The sequence below is a fragment of the Tasmannia lanceolata genome, unplaced genomic scaffold, assembly GCF_043159265.1.
Source record: "Tasmannia lanceolata isolate RefF3 unplaced genomic scaffold, GAP_Taslan_0.1 ptg000013l, whole genome shotgun sequence".
Classification (NCBI taxonomy): Eukaryota; Viridiplantae; Streptophyta; class Magnoliopsida; order Canellales; family Winteraceae; genus Tasmannia; species Tasmannia lanceolata.
In genome coordinates this window covers 24,542,846-24,565,667 of record NW_027518690.1, presented here as the reverse complement: position 1 = coordinate 24,565,667, position 22,822 = coordinate 24,542,846, and the positions used below count along the sequence as shown (strand labels likewise).

The 22,822-nt window shown below is 39.6% G+C and overlaps 1 protein-coding gene across 1 annotated transcript in view; it reads right to left on the bottom strand.

Moving 5' to 3' along the window:
* The window catches only part of LOC143889966 (Tetratricopeptide repeat (TPR)-like superfamily protein), a 115,959-nt gene that overhangs the window by 75,521 nt on the left and 17,616 nt on the right, over positions 1-22,822 (bottom strand). Inside the window, exon 4 of the mRNA XM_077394403.1 lies at positions 8,342-8,379. Coding sequence (XP_077250518.1) covers positions 8,342-8,379 — 38 coding nt within the window. The remainder of the gene's footprint in view (positions 1-8,341; positions 8,380-22,822) is intronic.

The following is a 22,822-nucleotide window of genomic DNA, read 5'->3' as shown; positions in this document are numbered from 1 at the left end:
GAAGAGCAGATAAAAATAACTAAAGTTCAAAAAAATAACAGTGAGCTGTATGACTCTGGTGTGAGTCATAAAGGAAAGTCATTAGTAAGAAGCAAGGGTCAAAACAACCTCTCATGCTTTCAACTAAGGGCTGTCAAAACTGCCATAGTTTAATGCCATGCACGACTCTGGTCAACTCCAGAGCCTTCTTGCTTTAATTTCCTCAGTAGATATCTGGTTTCCTCAGGTTTTAGTCCTTAAAACCTAGGGAAAGATTTCCCTCTCCCATTAAAACTATCTTATTTATGTACTGCTGGATCAGACAGGCAGATCCATAGCCAAGACAACCTGTCCAGGCAGTGACAAACTGAAAATTATATATAATTGTTGAAGAGTGTGCACTGTTTCAACAACTGAGCTGCATAAAGTTGATAGATATTGGATTTATTTCTGGCAAATTTTTAACTTCAATAGAATAGGGGTAATTTTGTCCACGGAGACATTCCGTAGTATTTGAAATGGAATGCACACATGTACAAAGAGCCGAAAATGACAAACATTGTCCTCTATTTGAGAAATCAAAGATCTAATGATGCCTCGCAGTTCTCCAGGATTCAAAACAAATACAATAAGTTGATAGCATGCAAGTTCTTAGCATGTCCTCACAGAGTACAGTAAGATAAAAAGGTGTTATCCCCTTGCTTCAAAAGGAAATTTGTTGCAGGATTTCCTAATTATAAGCACCATCTGACAGAAAGGCACATGAACATTATCCGAAGTCACTTCAACAGTAGCTGAAGGTCCTTTTTAAGAGTTTTTATGTGGTGCATGCATGTGCATCGCTCGTGCACCCCAAAAGAAAGCGGGACCCACATGAATCAATGATCTAAACCATTCATTTCTTTTTGGACCTGTCGTAGATAGGCCATGCCCCAAGACTGAGGGCCATTGGACAATCCTAAACCCTTCGATTTGAAGAGTTTTCATTACCCATGCTGTCCCAAAATAGGGGCCACAAATCGAAGTGTATCTATGTTGGGGTGCAAAAAACGAATGGTTTAGATCGTCCATTCATGTGGGTCCTGCTTCCTTTTTGGGCAGTGCAACATATCAGAGCTATCTTTTTAAACCCACATATCCGCGCTTCACTTCAACAGAAGGACAACCATTAAAAATGAATTTTTTATTAAATTTTTTAATTGAAATTTTGGAATTTTTTCTTGGGTTTCAACGAGTCAAAGGGTTGTTCAAAGCTTCTACAGCTTCTATTTCGAATTAGAAGATTTAAATTAAAGTAGAAACAATTATTCAGGACAAATTTATAGTTAAAAATAGTTTAGGATATAAAGTTGCAATTGTATAGGTTATTTAGGTTAGTTTTCTTTAGGAAGTTTCTATTTTCACAATAAAAGATTTTGAGTGTGTTTGTTTTAGAAGTACTTTGGACGTAGAAAGTATGTACGAAAGGTCTAGAACGTTAGTGTCTAAAAAGCAAGGTTTTAAACTTCAATATCGGTTTTCGTCATGAACAAAACAGAAACATTTTGATTTCAGTATTAAATTTCAGCCAAATTCTTGTAAAACCTTATAAACATTTTGGCATGAAATCACGGCTGAAATCCAAGTAAGATTATTCACCATTGGTTTTTCTTTTTATCCTTTTGTCATTTTTTTAGAAATATCATAAAGCAATCGCGTTACTCTTCTCTTTTCTGCTAGTGCAGTTACTTTTTATGAAGGTTTCTGTCGAAATGTCAAGTCCTTTGTTTTTTTTTACCCGAAAAGTTGCATGTTTCACATATGTCAACCGAAGCATTAACGAAATCCTGAAATTTCGAACAAAATCTGGTATTTTTCCAAATCCATGTGGATTTCATTTAGGTAGAAGCCAAAATCAAAATAATTCGGCCGAAATTTAAAATCATGCAGGTAAGTGCTTTACGGATAAAAAGAGCCTATTTATATGATGTAAAAGTGCTTTCGGGAGTTATTTTTATTAATTACAAAAAATGGAGTTTATGCAAGTAATTTTACCTTTATTATGTTGCTCTCTTTGAGATAGCACCATACCATATCCTGGTTCTCCTTTTTTTTTATTAAGATATGTGCCTATATTTCTCTTTGGGATGAAAGTAAGTTCAAACTGGTGATTGTCATTTTAGTTATGAAGCTCTATAATTGGTAGTAGAACAATTTTGATCTCAGGACTTGTATTTCTAGCATTGCAAAGAAGAATTGTGGTCATAGAAATTTGGTGGAGGCCAAGGAAATATTAATTAGTGTTTTTGTCCTGGAAAGACAAGTAGATAATAGATTTGGCGGAGGCCAAGGAAATGTTAATTAGTGTATTAAAGCTACTAATGTCCTGGAAAGACAAGTAGATACTTTTAAGAGGTAGGTGACTCGAACTTTGCACGAGAATCTATTATTGTCACGAGGATTATCCAAGGCCACACCTTAGAAGCAGACATCTCTTTCTCAAGGGTGCCGCACTTGTGCTAGAACCACAATACGGCGCTCCTTACAAAGGAAAACACTCCCATGACGCTCCCAAAATGGATTTATGCAAGTAATTTTACCTTTTTTATGTTGCTCCCTTTGAGATAGCACCATACCCTGCTTCTCCTTTTTTTCTATTAAGATATGTGCCTATATTTCATTTTGGGATGAAAGTAAGTTTAAACTGGTGATCGTCATTTTAATTACGCAGCTCTCTAATTGGTAGTAGAACAATTTTGATCTCAGGACTTGTATTTGCTAGTATGGCAAAGAAGAATTGTGGTCATAGAAATTTGGTGGAGGCCAAGGAAATATTAATTAGTGTTTTAAAGCTATTAATGTCCTAGAAAGACAAGTAGATACTTTTACGATGTAGGTGACTCGAATTTTGCACGAGAATCTATTATTGTCACGAGAATTATCCAAGGCCACATCTCAGAAGCAAGAATCTCTTCCTCAAGGGTACCGCACTCGCGCTAGAACCACGATTCGATGCTCCTTACAAAGGAAAATGCTCCCATGACGCTCCCGAAGAGACATAAACCGCTCTCGTGGCGTTCCCAACCTGCTCCTATTACTCCATTAGTCCCATCATCATCAACTTCTTTACATGAAAGTCCTCTAACTCCTCAAAGTACTTCATTAGAGCAAGCACAAAGGCATCTTCAAAAGGCACGAGGAAAGAGGGCACGGAAATGAAGATCGTTAGAAATTACTACCTTTCGATGTACTTAAATTTTGAAAAATATACATGAAGAAGGTTAGAAGTTACTAATTTTGATGTACTTGAATTTCGAAAAACAAATAAACAAAGTATTATGTAAACGCTCTCATGGCGCTCCCAACCTTAGACTCTTCTAGACCCATAGATAACATCGTTGCATCCAAGCAGTAAAAGCTCATCGGAACAAAATCAATGATATTAAGTACATCGGAACACATTGATAGTTTCTCAGATTGAGGTTGCTAGATCACCGGAAATTTTTTTATCTCGCAATGAAAACATGATCTTGATCATTAAAGTTTGTAAATTAGGTTTTGGGCCTGTTAATACACCCACTGGACAGAATCATAATCTTAGCCCTAATTATAGTACATTGTTAGGGAACCCAATACTTAGTGTTAGAAATGAGATTAGGGTTAGAGAGAGGAAGAAGAAGAGGAATGGAGAGATGGAGAGTCTCCACTAGGGAGCTCCCATGTAAAATGGTGTATATATAAGCCCAAACTAGGGCAACCAAGTACAATGACCACAATACCCTCAACACACATACTAATGACCTAAATACCCATAATACACTTCAACACTCCCTCTCAAGCTGGAGTGCATACACTAAGGAACTCCGGCTTGCTACAAGGGAGACTACAACAACAACTAAAAGAACAACAAAAGACCATACAACAAGAAAAGTACAATAAGCCTATACACACATCCAGCTTGGTATAACACTCCTCAAGCTAGTGTGGTAAATAAATAATGAAAGCATAATACTAAAAAGGGCAGCAGTGGCCACAATAAACAGCATCGAGATCAATGGCCATCAAAAAGAGCAGCTACCCTGAAGTTGCACCTCAACGAGAGCAATCAACCAGGGCCTCTCCCTGAAAGAGATTACAGCGAACAGATCCACATATCGCGAGCAATGGAGGCGCAATGGCAGGAACAGCTACGATCCAGCAAGCAAAAGGGGCACACAAAAGTTGCGCACATCGAACATTGGCGAAGCAGCACAACGCCAGGTGAAGAGGATAACAACCGATGGGGAAACCATCAGAGACAAGGTCGATGGGGAAACCGTCGCCTGGAGAGAAGAGATAGAGAGAAAAAGGATAACCAACCAACGATGAGGAAACCATCGTCTGGAGACTAGGTCGACGGCATGAACATCATCGCTTGAAAATATAAGAAGATAGGAAGAGGATAACCCACCAGTGATGGGAAAACCATCGTCTGGTAACACAGTCGACGGCATGAACACCGTCGCCTGAAGATAAAAGAGGAAGATAACCAACGAATGATAGGGACACCATCGCCTGGAGACAACGTCGACGGCATGAACATCGTCGGCTAAAAATAGCCGACCAACGATGGGGAAACCATCGCCCGGAAAAGAGAAGATAAGGCATAAAGCCAAGAAGACATCAAGACTAACTAAGGAGCACAACAACACCCCCCCCCCCCCCCCGGGCGAAACTACATGAGCCCGAAGATGACAAGACAAGAAAAGACAACAAGGAAAACCATAACAATCACTAAGGGGACAAACGAAGAACATAAAAAGAAGATTATAACACTCTCCCTCAAGAAAAGAAACCACCACAAGAGAAAGAACAACACCCCCCCAAGAAAATAATACTAAGACAACACTAACACTCCCTCTCAAGAAGACAATACTAAGAAAAAGACAACACTCCCCCTAAAAAAAGACACAAAAAACTACATGAGAACACTCCCCCTCCAGTTAAAGGCCAAATGCCTTCAACTTGCAACGAAAAGATGACAAGCAAGGCGCAACACCTCTTTCGGACATTTCACCAAACACTTGGTGTGCGCCTTGAATAACAACATAAAGAACAAAGAAAAACGCAAACAACACAAATTGCATAAAAGACAACGGAAAGAAAGAAATAAGATATTACAAGAAGACAACCATAAGCCAGCAAAAGAAAATAAACAACACCAACAACTACAAAAGAAGACTTCTAAGGCACCTACATCTCTCGGACATTTCAGCAAACAGTTGGTGTGCGCCTTGGATAATAACCCAAAGGAAGAGAAAATAAAGAGATTTGGAGGGAGTTTGGGTGTACTGGGAGCCATTTGGTTTCCCCAAATGGGATGGTAGTGAGAAAGTAGGGTCTAAAAAGGGGATTTGAGATTGTAAGTTGAGATTGTGAGGTTTGAGTGGAGAGCCGCCAAAAAATATAGAAAAGAGAAAAATAAAGGGTTTATGAGGAATTCAAAAGAGAAAGTAAAGATTTCTGCTACAATGGAGATTTGTGAGTGGAGGAGAAACCAAAAAATGGAGGATTTGGTGGATGAAAAGCTTACAGCAAAGCCAAAGGGATATTTTTCTTTGTTTTCTTTTTTTTTTCTTTTCTTCGGCAAATCTAATGTGTGTGCACTGGAGTGGCACAAAAGGGAAGTGGGTATCGAGATATGGGAGATAGAAAGATGGGAGATGCGAGATGGGAGAGAGAACTACGGAGGGTTTTGACAATGCTCAAATACGCACTGAAAGGGAGGGGGTTACATGCGAAAGCTGGTGGTTGGGGGTTTCCATAATAGAGAAAATCAAGGGGAAGATCTCTAAGAGAGATTTTAGGGAGAGCTAGCGCATGCACAAAAAGGAACGAAAAAGAAAAGAAAGGAGGATTTATGAAAAAATGAATTTCAAAACCTGGGTTGCGCACACTAGAGCAAACATAAAAAAAAATAGAAAATAGCAAGAAAGAAAGAGAGATATAAAGATGCGTGGGATAGAGACTCTTCTTCTTTTTTTTCTTCCCTAGATCTTTGCTCTGATACCATGTTAACTTACCAATTTCTCCAAAAGCTTAAGCTGTTGGAGAAAAACGTTATTTATCTTTTATACTTTAACATGTTAACTTACCAACTTCTCCAAAAGCTTAAGCAATTGGAGAAAGGCGTTATTTATCTTTTATACTTTAACCTCCTCCGCACGTGTGGTCCACTTGGCAAACACATGGCACATGTGGTCCCACTTTGGGCCGACCATCGCATGTGGATTTTTGCTAGCCGGGAGGTTTGAACTCGAGACCTTTGGCTCTGATACCATGTTAGAAATGAGATTAGGGTTAGAGAGAGGAAGAAGAAGAGGAATGGAGAGATGGAGAGTCTCCACTAGGGAGCTCCCATGTAAAATGATGTATATATAAGCCCAAACTAGGGCAACCAAGTACAATGACTACAATACCCTCAACACACAGACTAATGACCTAAATACCCATAATACACTTCAACACTTGGGAATATTTTTTGCATTCTGCCACCAACATTGCTTATGTTGTTAGTTTAGTAAACCAGTTTATGCATTCACCCCATACTACACATCTTAAGTTGTCCATTAGATACTAAGATATATCAAGAAGTCTCCATGTTGGGTTAGTTTTTCTAAATGTTGATTGGGCTTGATCACGATTAGATAGATACTCCACCATACAGTGGTGCACATTCATTGCAGGGGATGTATGACCTGGAAAAGCAAAATATTGCCTTGTCAAGTGCTACACAGCTAAAAAGGTATTGTCTCTTAAGAGATTATTGTTTGCACTAGGGCGTCTGTCTCCATAGTTATGAGAATATTCTGCTACGCAGAAATTGACATTTCCTTCGGTTCAGTATTTCATTAGAAGACAAAACACAACAGGTTGATCATCAATACGAAAGAAATGTGAGACGAAGAGAACTGTTTACTAGTCAAAATTTCAATTGACTGATAAGTTCACCAAGGAAACTGACAAGAAAATAATGAGGCTACTTCTTGACAAGCTGAGCATGATGGATATTAATGCTCTAGCTTGAGGGGAAGTGTTGACAATGGAGGTAAATTTAAAGAAATTTCATCATTTTTCCCTTTTCTTTGTTTACATTTTCCTTGTCCTTGCACTCCTTTTATAAGTTGTTGAATTTTCCTTGTACCTGGCAGATTCCTTTTACCAGGATTAGAGCCTGGTAGATTCCTTTTACCTTCTTCATGAGTTTTTTCTAAAGGATTCTTTTAGCCGACCCCAACTAGTTTGGGACAAAGGCTTTGTTGAGTTGAGTTGAATTTTCCTTCGCTTTCCCTTGTTAAGTTGACCAAGCCAAGAGTAATTGTATAATTATTTAGGTTATAGTTTGTGGGGGAGAGACATCAAGATTCATCTCTCTCTCTCTCTCTCTCTCTCTCTCTCTCTCTCTCTCTCTCTCTCTCTCTCTCTCTCTCTATATATATATATATATATATATATATATATATATATATATATATATATAGACACACACACACATATCAATTTTACAACTTCAGCCATTAAACAGCTTCATACTTGGGACAGATATACTTCCTCAACAGAGAATAGAATCGCACTAAATCGTCATATACACACCAAGGGGCATCCTAATCTTATATATTTAAGCAATTCATTCCAAAATGCCTCCCACAATGACATGACCGTCAAACACATGGGAGAGGGGGACATAGTTTCATGACAAGAAAGAGTTTTGGATTTACTCTAAGATTAACACTTTACCCAAGTCAACCACGCAAAAAAATAAACTATTGTGTAGGGCGAAATGAACTTTCAGGCTCGTATAAACATACATAATGTACATATATAAAGATGGATAGAATTTTTTTGTACTTATTTGTTAGGCATAGTTTCATGATAAGAAAACAGTTTTGGATTTACTCTAAGACTATCACTTTAGCTATGACAACTACGCAGTAAAAATAAACTAATAGGGTTAAATGAACTTTCAGGATCATATAAGCATACATAGTGCACCTATATAAGCATTGATAGATATCCTTTTTGTACTTATTCTTTCAGGCTCATAAACTACTTATTCACTATTCTCTTTGTACCTACATCACTTTAGCCAGGAAAGGAATGTCATGTACATGTACATGAATGTATTTTTTAATGAGTAGAATACTTCTTACATATATTCTTTTCCTGCTTGTCATTGTGATGTATGAGATGTCCTTTTTAGTTGGTCTTACAATACACATTATATATATATATAGACACACACACACAGAGGTCAGATATTAAGCCGAGTCGTTGTTGAAAGAGTCGGTGTTGGAATAAAATAATGAAAGACTTGAAAGGACAACAGCAGCTGATAGTCACTTACGCCCACTTACTGTGTCTGGTAGTCCAGAAGTTGACTTTCTGCACAAAAAGAGAGGAGAGAATTGGAGTATTATGTGGAAGAAGAAAGTAAATTTAGGTAAACCAAATGGCATAGATAAATGAGGAGCAGAGGAGCTGAGAATACGCCAACCACCTTCCATTGCAAGTATATCAGTAAAAAAAAGAATTTATCGGCACATATAAAGTTAAATGAAGGCATGCACTGATGACCGTCCATGGTATATAGCTATATATACTCTACAGTGGGGCATTCACTACACATTGAGACAAAGGGGTTTCCATACTGCCCAACAAAATGTGTACTCGGCAAAAGCAAGGGAAGAAGAGACATTTTTCTACTAAGATCTTTGTTAGACATATTTGTAGGCCTAAGGGCATTGTTACCATTTTACTTATCTCTCTTATATAAATATACATGTGAGGGGGAGCTACACTCCTACTCATTCATTCTCTTCTATCTATTTTCCTCAGCATCGTATCAGAGCCCTAGGGTTAGTGTGCCCTAGGGACCTCCATTGGAAACCCATCCCCTCCATCTTCTCCACCTTCTCCACCCATGCCCTAGCCCCCAAAAAAAAACCCTCTCTCGCTCGCTCGCCTCTCTCTCCCTCTCGGTTCTCTCTCTGTTTCTCTCGCCCCCACCTCTCTCGGCTCCCTCTCCCTCTCTTGCTCCCCCCTCAGCTCCCTCTCCTACTCTCTCTGTCCCCCCCCCCCCCTCTCGCGGTTCTCTCTCTCTCTCTCTCTCTCTCTCTCTCTCTCTCTCTCTCTCTCTCTCTCTCTCTCTCTCTCTCTCTCTCTCTCTCGGGCCTCTCGCCTTCCTCTTGGTTCTTGATATCTTCTTCTCTCCCTCTCTTTGGGCCCTAATGACCTAGATTGCTCTTCTCTATTTTCTCTCTCTTGTTCGCGGCTCTGCCTTGCTTGCCCATGGACACCTTATCTTGATTTACCCCCGGTGTATGCTTCTTTCGGAGCCGTGTTGTACGTATTTTTCTCATCTAGTTGCCTCTATCTTACCCATTTTTTAGCCAAGTTGTGGTTGGGTTGTCTCTCTTCTGTTTATCTCATTTGTCTTTATGGATCTTGTTATTGAGAATCCATCTACCACCACGACCCATGGGGTACGTGCGCCACCATCCCCTTCGGCTCCTACTTCGTCAGTCTCTGTGGATGGTTAATTCCCATAGACGACCTCTGTTAAACTAGAAGGGATCAACTATGTTAGTTGGAAGGTTGCAGTCGAGAACTACCTCGTTGCTCGAGGCAAGGCCCACATTATTCGTCGTGATCCTCCCCTCACCACGAATCCCACTTATGATCAATGGGAATAGGAGGATCCCCTAGTCTGTACACTACTATGGTAGAGTATGTCCTCTCATATTGTTGGCCCCCTGATGCTTCTTCCTACATCCAAGCAGGTCTGAGATCAGACTAGCCTTCTTTATTCCGGGGTGACCAACATTAGCTATATCTGTTCCACATATTCTGAGTGGATACGCCTTCGCCGTGGCGACATGTCTACTGCCGCCCACTAAAGTCAGTTTGTCTCCCTATGCCAGCAACTTGATGTATTTTTTCCTCTCACATCAGATCTTACTGTTGCTGCACGCTAGAGGGACCAGATGCGTGTGGTTCATTATCACGAGAGCCCGGGCCAAGAGTACACCTACCTTCGTCAGCAGATTATTGGGTCCGGCTCTATTCCCTCGCTTACAAAGGTCTATTCATGTGTCCAGCAGTGGTCGCCTAGTAAATCCTCTATGGCAGTTTCTGTTGATGGCTCGTCTCTCGTGGCCTACGATAGCAGTAGTCGTTCGAGCCATGGTGGTACCTCCTTTGGCCGAAGACGAGGCCATGGAGGCAGTAATGGTGGTCGAGTTGGTGGCGGCCGCAGCCGCTCTTTTTGCACTCATTGTCTACGAGAGATCCATCATACAGATATAGATATTTGTTTTCAGCTGCATCCCGAGCTTCGCCAGACTCACACGGCCCACCTTACTGCTGCTAGTCTACCTGATGACTCTGCTCCATCTGACTCTACTACAGCACCATTTGTTGATTCCCTTACCATTTCAAGGGCTGGTTATAATGAGTCACAGCGTCTTCGTTTGAGCAGCCGACCAGGCACTGCGAGTTTTGCACAGCCAAGTAGTTCCCCGCCATCCCTACTTACTAGCTCCCACTCCTAGATCATTAATTCTGAGGATTCCAACCATCTCACTGGTAATTATTCGTCTTAGTTCTTTTCGTCCTTTACTTCTGCTTCCCATTCGGTCATTCTCGCCGATCGTACGTCTACTCTCTCCACATTCTGATCTTACGTTATCGTCTATTTTATGTGTCCCTAAATCTCCTTTTAATTTAATTTTCATTAGTCAGATTACAAAGCATCTAAACTGCTTTGTCTCATTCTTTCCCTCTTATTGTGTTTTTCAGGATCTCTCGACTGGGAGGACGATTGGCTCGGGCCGTGAGCTTGATGGGCTCTACAGCTTAGACAGTGGTCCGCCACGTCACGTTTTGCACAGTTCTGTTAACTCTTATTTGGGGCATTGTCGTTGGGCCACCCCTTTATGCAGAAGCTTCAACAGTTGTTTGTTTTGTCCTCTAGTATTCAGTCTTTTCATTGCGAGTCCTGTGAACTAGGGAAGCACATTCATGTGTCTTTTCCCTCTAGAGTTGCTAGTCGTGCTTTACATCCTTTTGATTTGGTACATTTAGATGCATGGGGTTCTTCGCAGGCTATGTCAGTTTCTGGTTACAAATATTTTATTATGTTTGTGGATGATTTCTCTCGTGTTACTTGGTTGTATTTACTTAAGGATCGTTCACAAGTCTTTACTGTTTTTCGCACATTTTATGCTAAAATCTCTAACCAATATAGTTGTAGTATTAAATGTTTGCACACTCACAATGCTAGGGAATACTTCTCTACTGATTTCCAGGAGTTTTTATCCAGTCGTGGTATTGTCCACCAATCCTGCGCCCATACCTCACAGCCAATGTTTTTGGTTTCAAATTCGAGGTGCGGTGAATGGTCGACTAATTGGTTCCCTATTCATCGAGTTGGACCAAGGCACATGACCGAAATCAAGAGGTTGGGGGGGCAGCCCTTCAAGCATAGAAAGGCACTAGTCCGGTCCGTAAGTGTCGATCGCAGAGCCAACATTTCGCTATCCGCTCGTTCCTGAGTCCAGCGAGTACCGTACCGCTTGACAGAAGAGAAGGAACTTGTTTCCTTATGAACTGATAGCCCGAAAGCAGAACTCTCTTTTATGAGCCGCTGGAAAAGAAGGGAGCTGAGCCCAAACTACAAATCTTCTTGACATTACCCGCTCTATGTTGTTTCAGATGAGAGTTCCTAAGTCCTATTGTAGTGATGTAGTCCTCAATCCATGTTTCTTGGCTAACAATTTCCCATCCTCGGCCTTGGATGGTTCTACCCCCTACTCAAAGCTCCATCGTCTAATCAAGCGTCGTTGTTCTACCCGAATTTCCAAAAAACTCGGAGCTACACCATCCAACTAGCGTCGTTACACCGCCGACTTTTCGGAAGACGTTCTCGATCCATTGGTAAAATTACATTTATTTCCCATCTTTCCGCAATTCTGTTATAAAACTCGGTATAGGGTAGTTATATGGTCCAAGGTTCCTCTTGCCATGGATCCTATAACGTTGTTAGAATATGTGAGATTTACCGTTGATTTGGGCGTGTGGTAGAATAGGCAATTTGGTTAGATTAGCAACTAAGCTAGATTTAGTATAGGTAGGATTTCTATCTTTATCTCTTTCCTTGGTGAGGATTTCTTTCTTTAGCTCTTGCTACAGTTACTCTTCATCTTTCCATGTTTATCTTTTGAGTGTTCTATAACACTCTTTAGCATCCTTATAATTGCTTCAATATTAGTGAAAATCTTCTTATAATTTTTCATGGTATCAGAGCCATCGATTTAGGCCTGAGCACAACCTATAAAGCTTCCATTCATCGGCGGAAGGCCGGCTTGCCAGCCATCCGGCCGCCGGCCACTATTGATCTCCCTTCATCACTTCCCACCTCTGCTGCAAATCAAATATTTTTTTCACGTCATCAGTTCTAGGTTTCTTTCCTTCAGGTTTCTTTAAGATCTGCAACATTCATGCAGATCTTGCTTTTGTTTTCCAGCCACAGATCAACGGTGTGTGTTTTTTCTTCTTTGGATCGTCGACTAGTCGTCGGTTTTCAACCGAGCTGTTGCTCCCACAATTGCCACTATTTGCTCTTCCGAACATGGCAGTGATCATCAACGACATCTATTGTTCCAAACCCATCTTCTTGGATCAGGTTCACCAAAGTCTTGGTTGATGTTGCAAAGCAGAGACCATTGATCTTTGAGCAACAAGACCACTCAGTGGAATCAGCAACTTAGGTCTAGTGCTTATCAATATTGCAATGCCTGCAAAGCAATATTGCAGTGGCTGATTTGATTAGAAAGGCTCTTGTTGTATTCCTGCATGCCTTTGATCTTATGCGATAGATCCATGTTTTGATCCCATACATCCCATTTCCATTTTGAGTGGCACATCCCACCTCTAAGATTGATAGAGGCACTCTTTTTCGTTCTTATTTCCAGCTACTCCCTTGCCTCTATTGATACGTCACTCTCATTCCGGTCTAAATTTGAAAATCCAACTCCCTTATCTTGATCTTTGCTCCCATCTCTTATATCCCCCTCATCTTTTGATCCTTAAGCCCTTTCTAGTCCTCATCCAACTATCCACCTCAAATTGGTATGCACACCCTTTTATCATCTTTGTCCAAATATCTGCTGTCTAAATTTGCTATTCACACCCTCATTTTTCTTGGATCATCTAAATGCCTATTACTGATTCTTGACACCATCATCTGTCGTTCTCATTCGTTGTCGCTCATCTTATTTTCTTTTTCTTTCAAACCCTTATTTCTCAAATCTTGTCCTACTTCAGTTGAGGTACCTTTTTTAAGGTGCATGCCTGAAATATTGACTCATTTAAGTTGAGGTGCTTCATTCATTTTGAAGTGCGTGCCTGAAAGAGGGTTTCAATTCCATGAGGATCGATCTTCAAAGCCGACCCATGCTGTCTTGCCCATCGAGACTCATTCTTGCCCATTCCGGCATTGGTCCACAGTGACCCATCTTGTAATGACCACACTTTTTAATTTCCCTTTATTATTATTACTATTCTTAATAATAATATTAATTACTAATATTGATAGTTATATCTTTTTAAAATTCGTGTGAACTTTTTTACCGTCGGATTTCAGCATACTATAAATAGTAAATTTCTTTTTTACTATAAATAGTAAATTCCAATTTTACTATACATAGTAAATTCCATTTTTACTATATATAGTAAGTTCGTTTTTACTATAAATAGTAAAATCCGTTTTTACTATAAATAGTAAGTGGGTCCCACATGTTTTAAATAACTTTAATTGATCTTAGATTGATAACTACTCTTTTTTACAATAGTTTAAACAAAGAAAGACTCTTGCTTTATTAGAAGTAGACTATGATTAGGAAACCCAACATGTGGGTTTATAAAAACAACCCACCATGGGTTTTCTAAACCCATGGACGCCCCCTTCTCCCCAAAAACGATTTGGAGAGAGACCGTGAGAGAGAAAGAGAGAAGAATAGAAGAAGAAGAAGAGGTTCGATCTTCGGTTTGATTTCATCTTCGAGTAAGTGTCCGAAAAACCTTTTTTTTTTCATATTCCTTGTTCGAATTGTGTGTGTTTGCTTTTTTTTGTTCTTGATATTTCAAAACAAGGGTTTTAGTGGTGTTTCTTGATTAATCATGATTCTTTTGGATCAAGAAAAGAGTTTTCAATTTTCTTTTAGGGTTTTTAATGTAGAAATCCTATTTTTCGTATATAAATTATTATTGGGTATGATCTAATGTGTTGGAGAGTTTGTTTTTTGTTACTTTAATCCATATGTGTCATGTTTGTGAAGATTTGTCACTATTTTTAATAAAAATCAGCATAAAAACAGTAGTTTTATGGGCTGTTTTGAGTAGATTTTTCTACAGATATATTATATAACTTATATAAGTAGCCTTATATGATGTTTCTGATATGTATGAGATGGGAATAAGCCCAAAAGTGCTGATTTCTAAGAAAATCAGCAAGAACAAATTGTTTTATGGGCTGTTTTGTGTAAACTTTTCTATATACTTGTTATATAATTTATATATATTATTGTTCATGAAACATATGGTATATATATACAATTTATAAGCCTTAGAGTGCTGTTTTTAACTAAAAATCAGCACCTAAAAGGGGTGGATATTTGTTTTAATCATGGTTTTCGAAAAATCAGATTTATGTGTATTAAATCTATATGCTATATCAACTACTTCATTAAAAATCAGCACTATACGTGTGTTTTGATGCAATATACCAATTGGTTTTAAGGAAAACAACCCTTCATATGTTTTTAGATGATAATAGAGCATGAATTTTAGGGAAAAACATCGCTTGTGATGTGTTTAATGTAATGCACTTACCGTTTTTATAAAAACAGCCCTATGTAGATACGTTTCAGATTTTTAACATGATTTCTTAAAAATCAGCCCTTTATATGTGATATATATAGTGTATATAATAAGAATATTGTATTTATATATGACAATTAATCATATCAAGATTTTTTTTGTTAAAAATAAACCTTGTGTCACATGATGGATTTTATGTTTTATCTTTAGAAAAATCAGTACCAGAGATCTATAAATTTAAAGTTTTGATGAGCCTGATAGGGAAAAAGATATAAATATGATATAATTAAGAAATGCATCTTTTAAGTTAAAAGGTTATACTTAGATTTAAGTGTTAGGAATAGTTTAGAAGTAGATTTATCAAGTAAAAACAAAAAGGTTGAGATGAATGAATTAAAATAAAGAGAAACTTTTAGCCTTGACCAATCTAATTGACACCTTGACATATAATATCTACAGGTTCACTTCGTGATTGATACAGAGAGCTTTTCATCCCAATTCACCCTCAAAAATTCAAGGCAAGTGATAGTGGCTTTCATGGTAACAATTACATAAATGGTCTTGTTATTATGATTGCATTTCGTATGATTAGACTCTTTCATAAATGGCTAAACTGGATAGCAAGCTCTGTTTCGATAAATTGTTGAAAATATGGTAGTACACTAACCATGCAGGGGAAAGTAAAAGAAAAACCCCTCATGACAAAGAGGGAAAGAGGTACGTATAAAAAGCATGCATTCACATATAGGATACTATGGGAGGGAGGCCCACGGGAGACCCCCTTGGAGCCAACATTGCGAGATGTCAAAAGCCACCCCGGGGAGAGCGTACGACATTAGGCTGGCAATGCATTCAGGTGGACCTGGTAGACAGGATGACCGATGGAATCCTACTTAGGTTACATCCAAATATGGGTGGGGGCCTAGATGGTCAAGATCAACGGCAGCATAGAAATGCCATGAAATGAGAAATAACGGAAAAAGAAAATGAATGAAAAGGGGTTTGAAATGTTGTATGGTCTTGGGGTAGTCTCATGGATTTTTCTTTCGCATGCATTCATCTTTGCATTTTAAGTTTGATCTCTATTTCTATTTCTATTTATATTTCTAGTTCTAGTTCTAGTTCTAGTTCTATTTTTATCTTAATGAATAGTTATTTTGCTTATGCTAACTCTCTAAATCATAAGAAATAAATTCATAACACAATCTCATTTAGTGGCTTTTACTTTGCGAGCCATTAAGGGATCTTGTTCAGCTTGTTGCTGACTCTGTCACCGCCCACAGGTTCTCTAGGTGTTAGCGATGGAGCTTCTGTCGTGCAGAAATACACACTATAAATGTCACGGGATTTGGAGCTAGTTAGAGTGTCGAGCTATATTCAGTTATGGTGTTTTAGTTTGAGTTGCAGTTCAGGTTTATTTTAAATTCAATGGCATTTTTAGAATTGGATTTTAATATTGTAATGGACTATAAATTTCATAATGGTACAAGATTTGTTCATTTTATTTGGTGAATTTTCCTCATAGGATAAAATTGGTTAGTCAGCTTGTTTCCCTTTTTGGGGTAGCGATTCGGGTTTTGGGATTTGGCAAAAAAAAAAAATTATGTCTAAAAATTTGCCCAAATCCGGGTCGTTACACATCTTGCCCACGAGGCCCATTTTTGCCCATTACGGCTTGGTCCATAGTGACCCATTCTTACTCGCCCGTCGAGGCTTGAGTATCATCTAGCCCCATTGAGGCTATGATCTATCATGATCCGTTGGATTTTAATCCCTCGTCACGACACATCAGTATCCATTATCAAATTTTTTGAAGTGCACTTCAAATCAGAGAATTCTATTTTCTTATGGGAATTTCTAATGGGGATTTTATTTTTCATATTGGGGATATTTATTGTAATCAAAAGTATATAGATTTCCAATCCATATACGTTTGAGAGGGCATGGTAGGATATTTGAGATTTACCATTGATGTGGGTGTGTGGTAGAATAGGCAATTAGGTTAGATTAGCAACTAAGCTAGATTTAGTATAGGTGGGATTTCCACCTTTATCTCTTTCCTTGGTGAGGATTTCTTTCTTTAGCTCTTGATATAGTTACTCTTCAATCTTCATCTTTCCATGTTTATCTTTTGAGTGTTCTATATAAACACTCTTTAGCATCCTTGTAGTTCATTCAATATTAGTGAAAATCTTCTTATAATTTTACAAACGTAAATCCCGTACCTCTCTTTGTAAATAGGGCTACTTTCCCTCTCATTATCCCGCCACTCTGTCTCCGGTCTTACTATAGACAAAAGAGATAGAGATGAGAACCCTTGCGCTCCGATGGTGTTGGACAAACGGAGGGAACCAAAACCCACTGTTCTATCCTTTCCCCCTTCATTTCGTCGTTTTAATTATCCCGATTAGGGCATACGTTGCGTGATTCGGGAATAATCCCTCAAGACCCAAACCACGCAACAAACACCCCAACCTCAAGATAATATTCAACCGATTTTTCATTGTAAATCCACTCCTTTTTCTGAATAGGTGCTAAGCTTAATCGTAATGAAGGATAAAAAGTTAAGATTTCTGATAAAATTCTTTAAAAATGCCAAATTAAATTAAGAGACCGGGTTTACCCGGGCATGAGGAGTGCCTAACACCTTCCCCGTATGTAACCATATCTCTTACTCAGATTTCTGTAAAGACCATGCCATAAAAACAGAGTAAAATTACGGGTTCTAGGCCCCAACCTAGAGGATTGCTTTGCTTACTGCTCCTCCAATGAAACTCGGATCTCGATCCCTGTTTCATCGGAAAAGCAGACATGGGTCCTAGGCCCTAACCTAGGTGGCGACTCTGAAAAATTCTGTTCTCCGTGGAATTCGGATCTCGGAACCAAGTTCACGGAGAACGCAGACACATATTAACACCCCCTACAACACCCCGCGACGCGACTGCCGCGGACATGGCGACCCGTCTAGGAACGGATCCCACACTACCCAAGAAAAAGTGGAAGCTGATGTCGAGGAAGAGGATGAAGGCAACGAGGCACCGTCAAGCTATGGTATCCAAAGCCGGTCGGTTCTCCAGCCTTTCAAAATTGAGGTGAAGATCGAGATACCCATGCATATAGGGGAGGTAGATGCGGAAAAATTAGATGTCTGGCTTGATTGGCTAGACATGGATATCCAGAAGATCAATTTTGCATGGTTGAAGCTTTCTATCCATGCCTTAATTTGGTGGAATTCGTATGTGAGACGACGTGATTCTACTGTCATACCATGCAAGGAGGTTCAAAGATTGATCCCGAAGAAGTTCTATCCAATTGGCTACGAAGAAGACAGATGGATTATGTGGAAGCACCTACGACATCGATTTGAACAATTGGTGCAAGAATATAAGACTGAATTCCACAAACAAACCCTTATAATGTGAATTTCGGTCAATGAGCATGAGGTGTTCATGAAGTATATTGGTGGCTTGCATGAGTATATCCGTGAGGAGCTGAAATTTTTTCCCATAGATAACATTGGTGATGCCGGTGTAAAAGCAATAGCAATTGAAAGTAAGACCAAGAAGGCAAGAAAACATGAAGCTCACACCCAGGAGAGAACGCCGTTCGGCAAAAGTTAGGACAAAGACAAGCAAGTGAACTCCGTCTTGAAGGTGCTGTGTGAACACTACGAAAGGGAGGGCCACATCAAGGATAAGTGCTGGAATTTATACCCTGAGTTGCGACTAAAGTGGAGTGAACGTAAAGAAAACTACAAAGGTAAAGCACTAGCTGTCGTGAACATTATGGAAGTGGATGAACTACCTGAGGTAGAATCCGTTGACGAAAAGTTGCCTCTTATGACTAAACCTGCCAAGCTATCCGATAATGCTGATGAACGGGAGTAGTTGTTTCATGTCAAGATACAAGTGAAGCTACTACGAGCCATTATCGATCCAGGAAATCAAAATAATTTGATATCAGAGGGGCTGGTCACGAAGATGGGATTGAAGACAGCACCCCATCCGCAGCCATACGTGCTTGGGTGGATCCAAAAAGGTGTGGAGTTGCGCATCACGCAGCAGTGCACTTTCGAATTCGCCATCACCGACAGGTATGTAGATGTCGTGATGTGTGAAGTAGTACTCCTGGAAGTGTATCAAGTGATTCTTGGTAGCCCGTAACTTTTGGATCAAGATGCGATACACAACTGGCAACTTCGCAAATATCGACTTTATAGAGGATGGGAAGGAATTTCTCATTACTGCAAGCCAACCTACAAAGAAAAAATATCTCTTATTTCTGCAACACAAGCAAAGAAAATGGTAAATTCCTGCGGAAAATTTGAATTGCTATTTCTCATACCCAAACCCCTAGGCCCAACAATGACGAGAGGATCATCATAGACCAATGAGCCTCGACAAAAGGAGGTACACAGTTTACATCCCAAGAGATCTGTGGAGCACAAGATACGTAAGGTGCAACCGTTGGCGAAAGCACAGACATAAAAGACTCGATGGAAGCATAAGCAAAGTCATGAACAATGTAGCATGAAAGAAGATTCTCCTAAGGGAGAAATAGCATGGATGCACTCAAACAGAAAAATGCCAACAGGAGGCCCCAAGCGGAAGGTGACTGAGACCCTACATGGGCAAGACGAGGGATTTTGCATCAGGAGGAAAGATCAGTTGCCAAATCATGTTAAGTGGTTCAGTAAGCAGCGAGGACACCGGGAAGTTCCCTATTTGCAGTTTGATTTCACGGGTGTGAAATCCCCTAAACAGGGGAGCCATGATCCGGGTGGATTTTGGCTATGTGGGTCCAAAACTAGGAGCCCACTAAAAGGCAGTAAAAGGCCCATGTTAATTGCCAACAACTAGTGAAATGAGCTGGTGAAAATGTCCGCAATAAGTGTGTGGATGTGAGCTTCCTGATCAGTTATGGAAGATCAGATTTCATCTTGGTGCTGTTTTAGACAACCCTCGACTCAACTCAACTCAACTCAACTCAACTAAGCTTTTGTCCCAAACTAGTTGTGGTCGGCTAATGAATCCTTTAGAAAATTGTCATGAAGAAGGTGAAAGAATCTACGCGGCTCAAAGTAACCAAGTCTAATCCTGACACAAGTTGGGTTCATCTACATGGATCATTTTCTTCCGTTCGTCTACATGAAACCCCAACTAGTTTGGGACAAAGGCTTAGTTGAGTTGAGTCTCTCCTATCCAAGGTCATTTTCTCTGTTATGTTCCTATCCATCAAGTCTTTCCTCACTGTTTCTATCCAAATTGTTCTCGGTCTGCCCCTACCTCTTTTTACTCCATCAACTTGGCACGAGTCACTTCTTCTCACTGGAGCATCCAACCAATCCATCTTAAGCGGTGCTCTCTCATCTCCTCAATTGGTGCCACCCCCACCAGTTTACGGATGTCTTCATTTTTAATTATATCTAACTTTGTGTGGACGCACATCCATCTAAGCATTCGCATCTACGCTACACTCATCTTTTGGACAACCCTCTAGCAACATCTAATTTGATTACATGCAATGTGACACATGGATGGAGAGATCGTGGACTGTTTCCATTGTGGGAAGAGCCTTACAAAGTTACATCACCTTGACTTGGGCTGTTTCTATTTTAAAACAGATTTTTTTGCTTTGGCAGCAAGGGAAATCATCCTACTTTTGGGAGATTTCTATTCATAATAATATCAGCCATATTAGGAGACATGTGATAGGAAGAGATAGCATGTTACTAATTTTAATTCTCTTGTTTATTTTGTTAAAAGAGAATAGTAATGTAATTAGTAGTGATTTCCATTGTGAGTTCTTGTTTTCTTTCTGGTAGGAAGGCATTGATTGGTGTAAAATAAGAGAAGGACAAGTAATGAAAACAGAAAGGGAGAAAAGCAGAAACGTGAGAGGAGGGCTTTTATGTTCGTGTATTGTTTTTTGTGGAAGAAAAAAGGGACGGTGAACCCCTTTGCAAAAGCCTATGCTTAAACTCTCTCTCTCTCTCTCTCTCTCTCTCTCTCTCTCTCATGCATTGTTTTGCTTTGTGTAAGCCCAAGGGTTCCCCATGGGTTCATTCAATCATCTTGTTTTGATGATTAATAAACGCAAATTGATTAGTCGTTTATGGATTAATTGTTTGCCTTGAGTGTTGTGCTATACACAGGGAATTCATATGTCAATCCATGCTAGCACACACCATTGTTGGCCTATGCTTAAAGATGAACCAAACACAATGGCAAAGGAGCTTGGAACATACTTGGACCAATCACACCTTGGAGGACCAAGGAGAAGTTCCACACAACCATCTCAAAGCATTGAACAAGCAAAGGAAGATCAATGAAGGCCAAAGCTTGTGGATCAACAACTTGCAAATGAGCTTGAACCAAATGGTGGCATCATCCTTTGAAGGTGTCAAGCAAAGAAGCTCAACCTTGAAGATCCCAAAGCAAGCCATGCACTCAAAGAGAAGATCAAGCAATGGCTACCTCAAGAGTTCATTCAAGAGAGTGGTAAAAATGGTAGATTGTATCACCTATCTCTCTTGTGTTTTCTCTTATCAAGGCACATCTTAAAACCCCTAAAATATGTTTTTCAAAGAGACTAACACACCCTTTAAGGACTTAAATGGATAAGTGAATGGCCATGGTGGTGTACCAACATGTTGGGACCCATATGGCATTCAACCCAACATTGAACAAAATAAAGTTCCGAAGCAACAACCTGGACCAGCAACTAAATCCTATCAAAACTTATTTAAAATATTTTTAAATATTTTTGAAAATATTTTTAACTGATAGCTCTCATTTTTCTCATATCCGTAGAGTATAAGAACGTCAAAATCCGACGATAAATGAGGGAGATATGAATTTTACAAGTTAGGAACATCCTGCTGGAAAACCAGTCTCGGAGCTCCGAGAATTTTCTCGGAACTCCGAGCTCGGAACTCCGAGAAATCTCTCGGAGCTCCGAGAAAACAGTCAGGGACAAAAAATTATAGCCGTTGCGGCTACAACGGCTAGTGGATTTTTTTACCCTAAAAGTACCACTTTGCCCCTCAAACGGTCATATTGAGTTGGGAACCTATATATACAAGTTGTATGGTTTCAAAACATTAAGATGAACATTGTCCAACTCTAAGAAACCCTAGAAACACACTTGCAATCATTTTTGGGTTAATTTCTCTCAACCAAACTCATTGTGCCTTGATTAGTGAAAATCATTTGAGATTGGTTTAGGCTTAAACTTGTTTATTTCTTAGAGAACATTGTGAGAGCTTCATTGTGCATTGTAGCCTACTTAGAGGCAAAGCTATCTATCTTCTTCGAAAAGCGCTTAGATCTCGGCGGTGTAGGAGAGACAAGAAAGGTGGAAGGGCATCCGGTGTTAATTCCCTTGGGTGGAGCGCTTAGAACTCGGCGAAGTAGGAGAGTCATTGTAAAGGTGGAAGGGCATCCTCATTTAATTCCCTTAGAGTGTAAAAGCCTCGGAGCCGGGCGTCGTGGAGGTTTCAATAGTGGAAATCCTCAAGTGCGACCTTGAGTAGAGTGGAGTAGGCCGTTTGCCGAACCACTATAAATCTTTGTGTCACTTGTGTGATTGGTATTTCTCTCACTCCCTCTCACTCTCTTATTTATTTGTGCTTGCATTTTTACATATTTAGAATTGAGTGAGTAGTTAGCATCTTGATTTTAATTAAATAATCTTAACCTTGCTAACTAGGCTATTAAATCACCTAATTAAGTTTGCTAATCAAAAAGGGTTTTGAACTTATATTAATTTGTATTATTGTTTTAAGTTCAACCATTTCAAACTTAATTAAACAAGGGATAAAACTAGGGTGAAATTAGTAAAAGTTTTTAAAAGGTAAAAGTTTTATAAACATCCTATTCACCCCCCCCCTCTAGGTTGCCAAACCGAGTCACCCCTCGGATTTCAGTTGGTATCAGAGCTTGGGCTC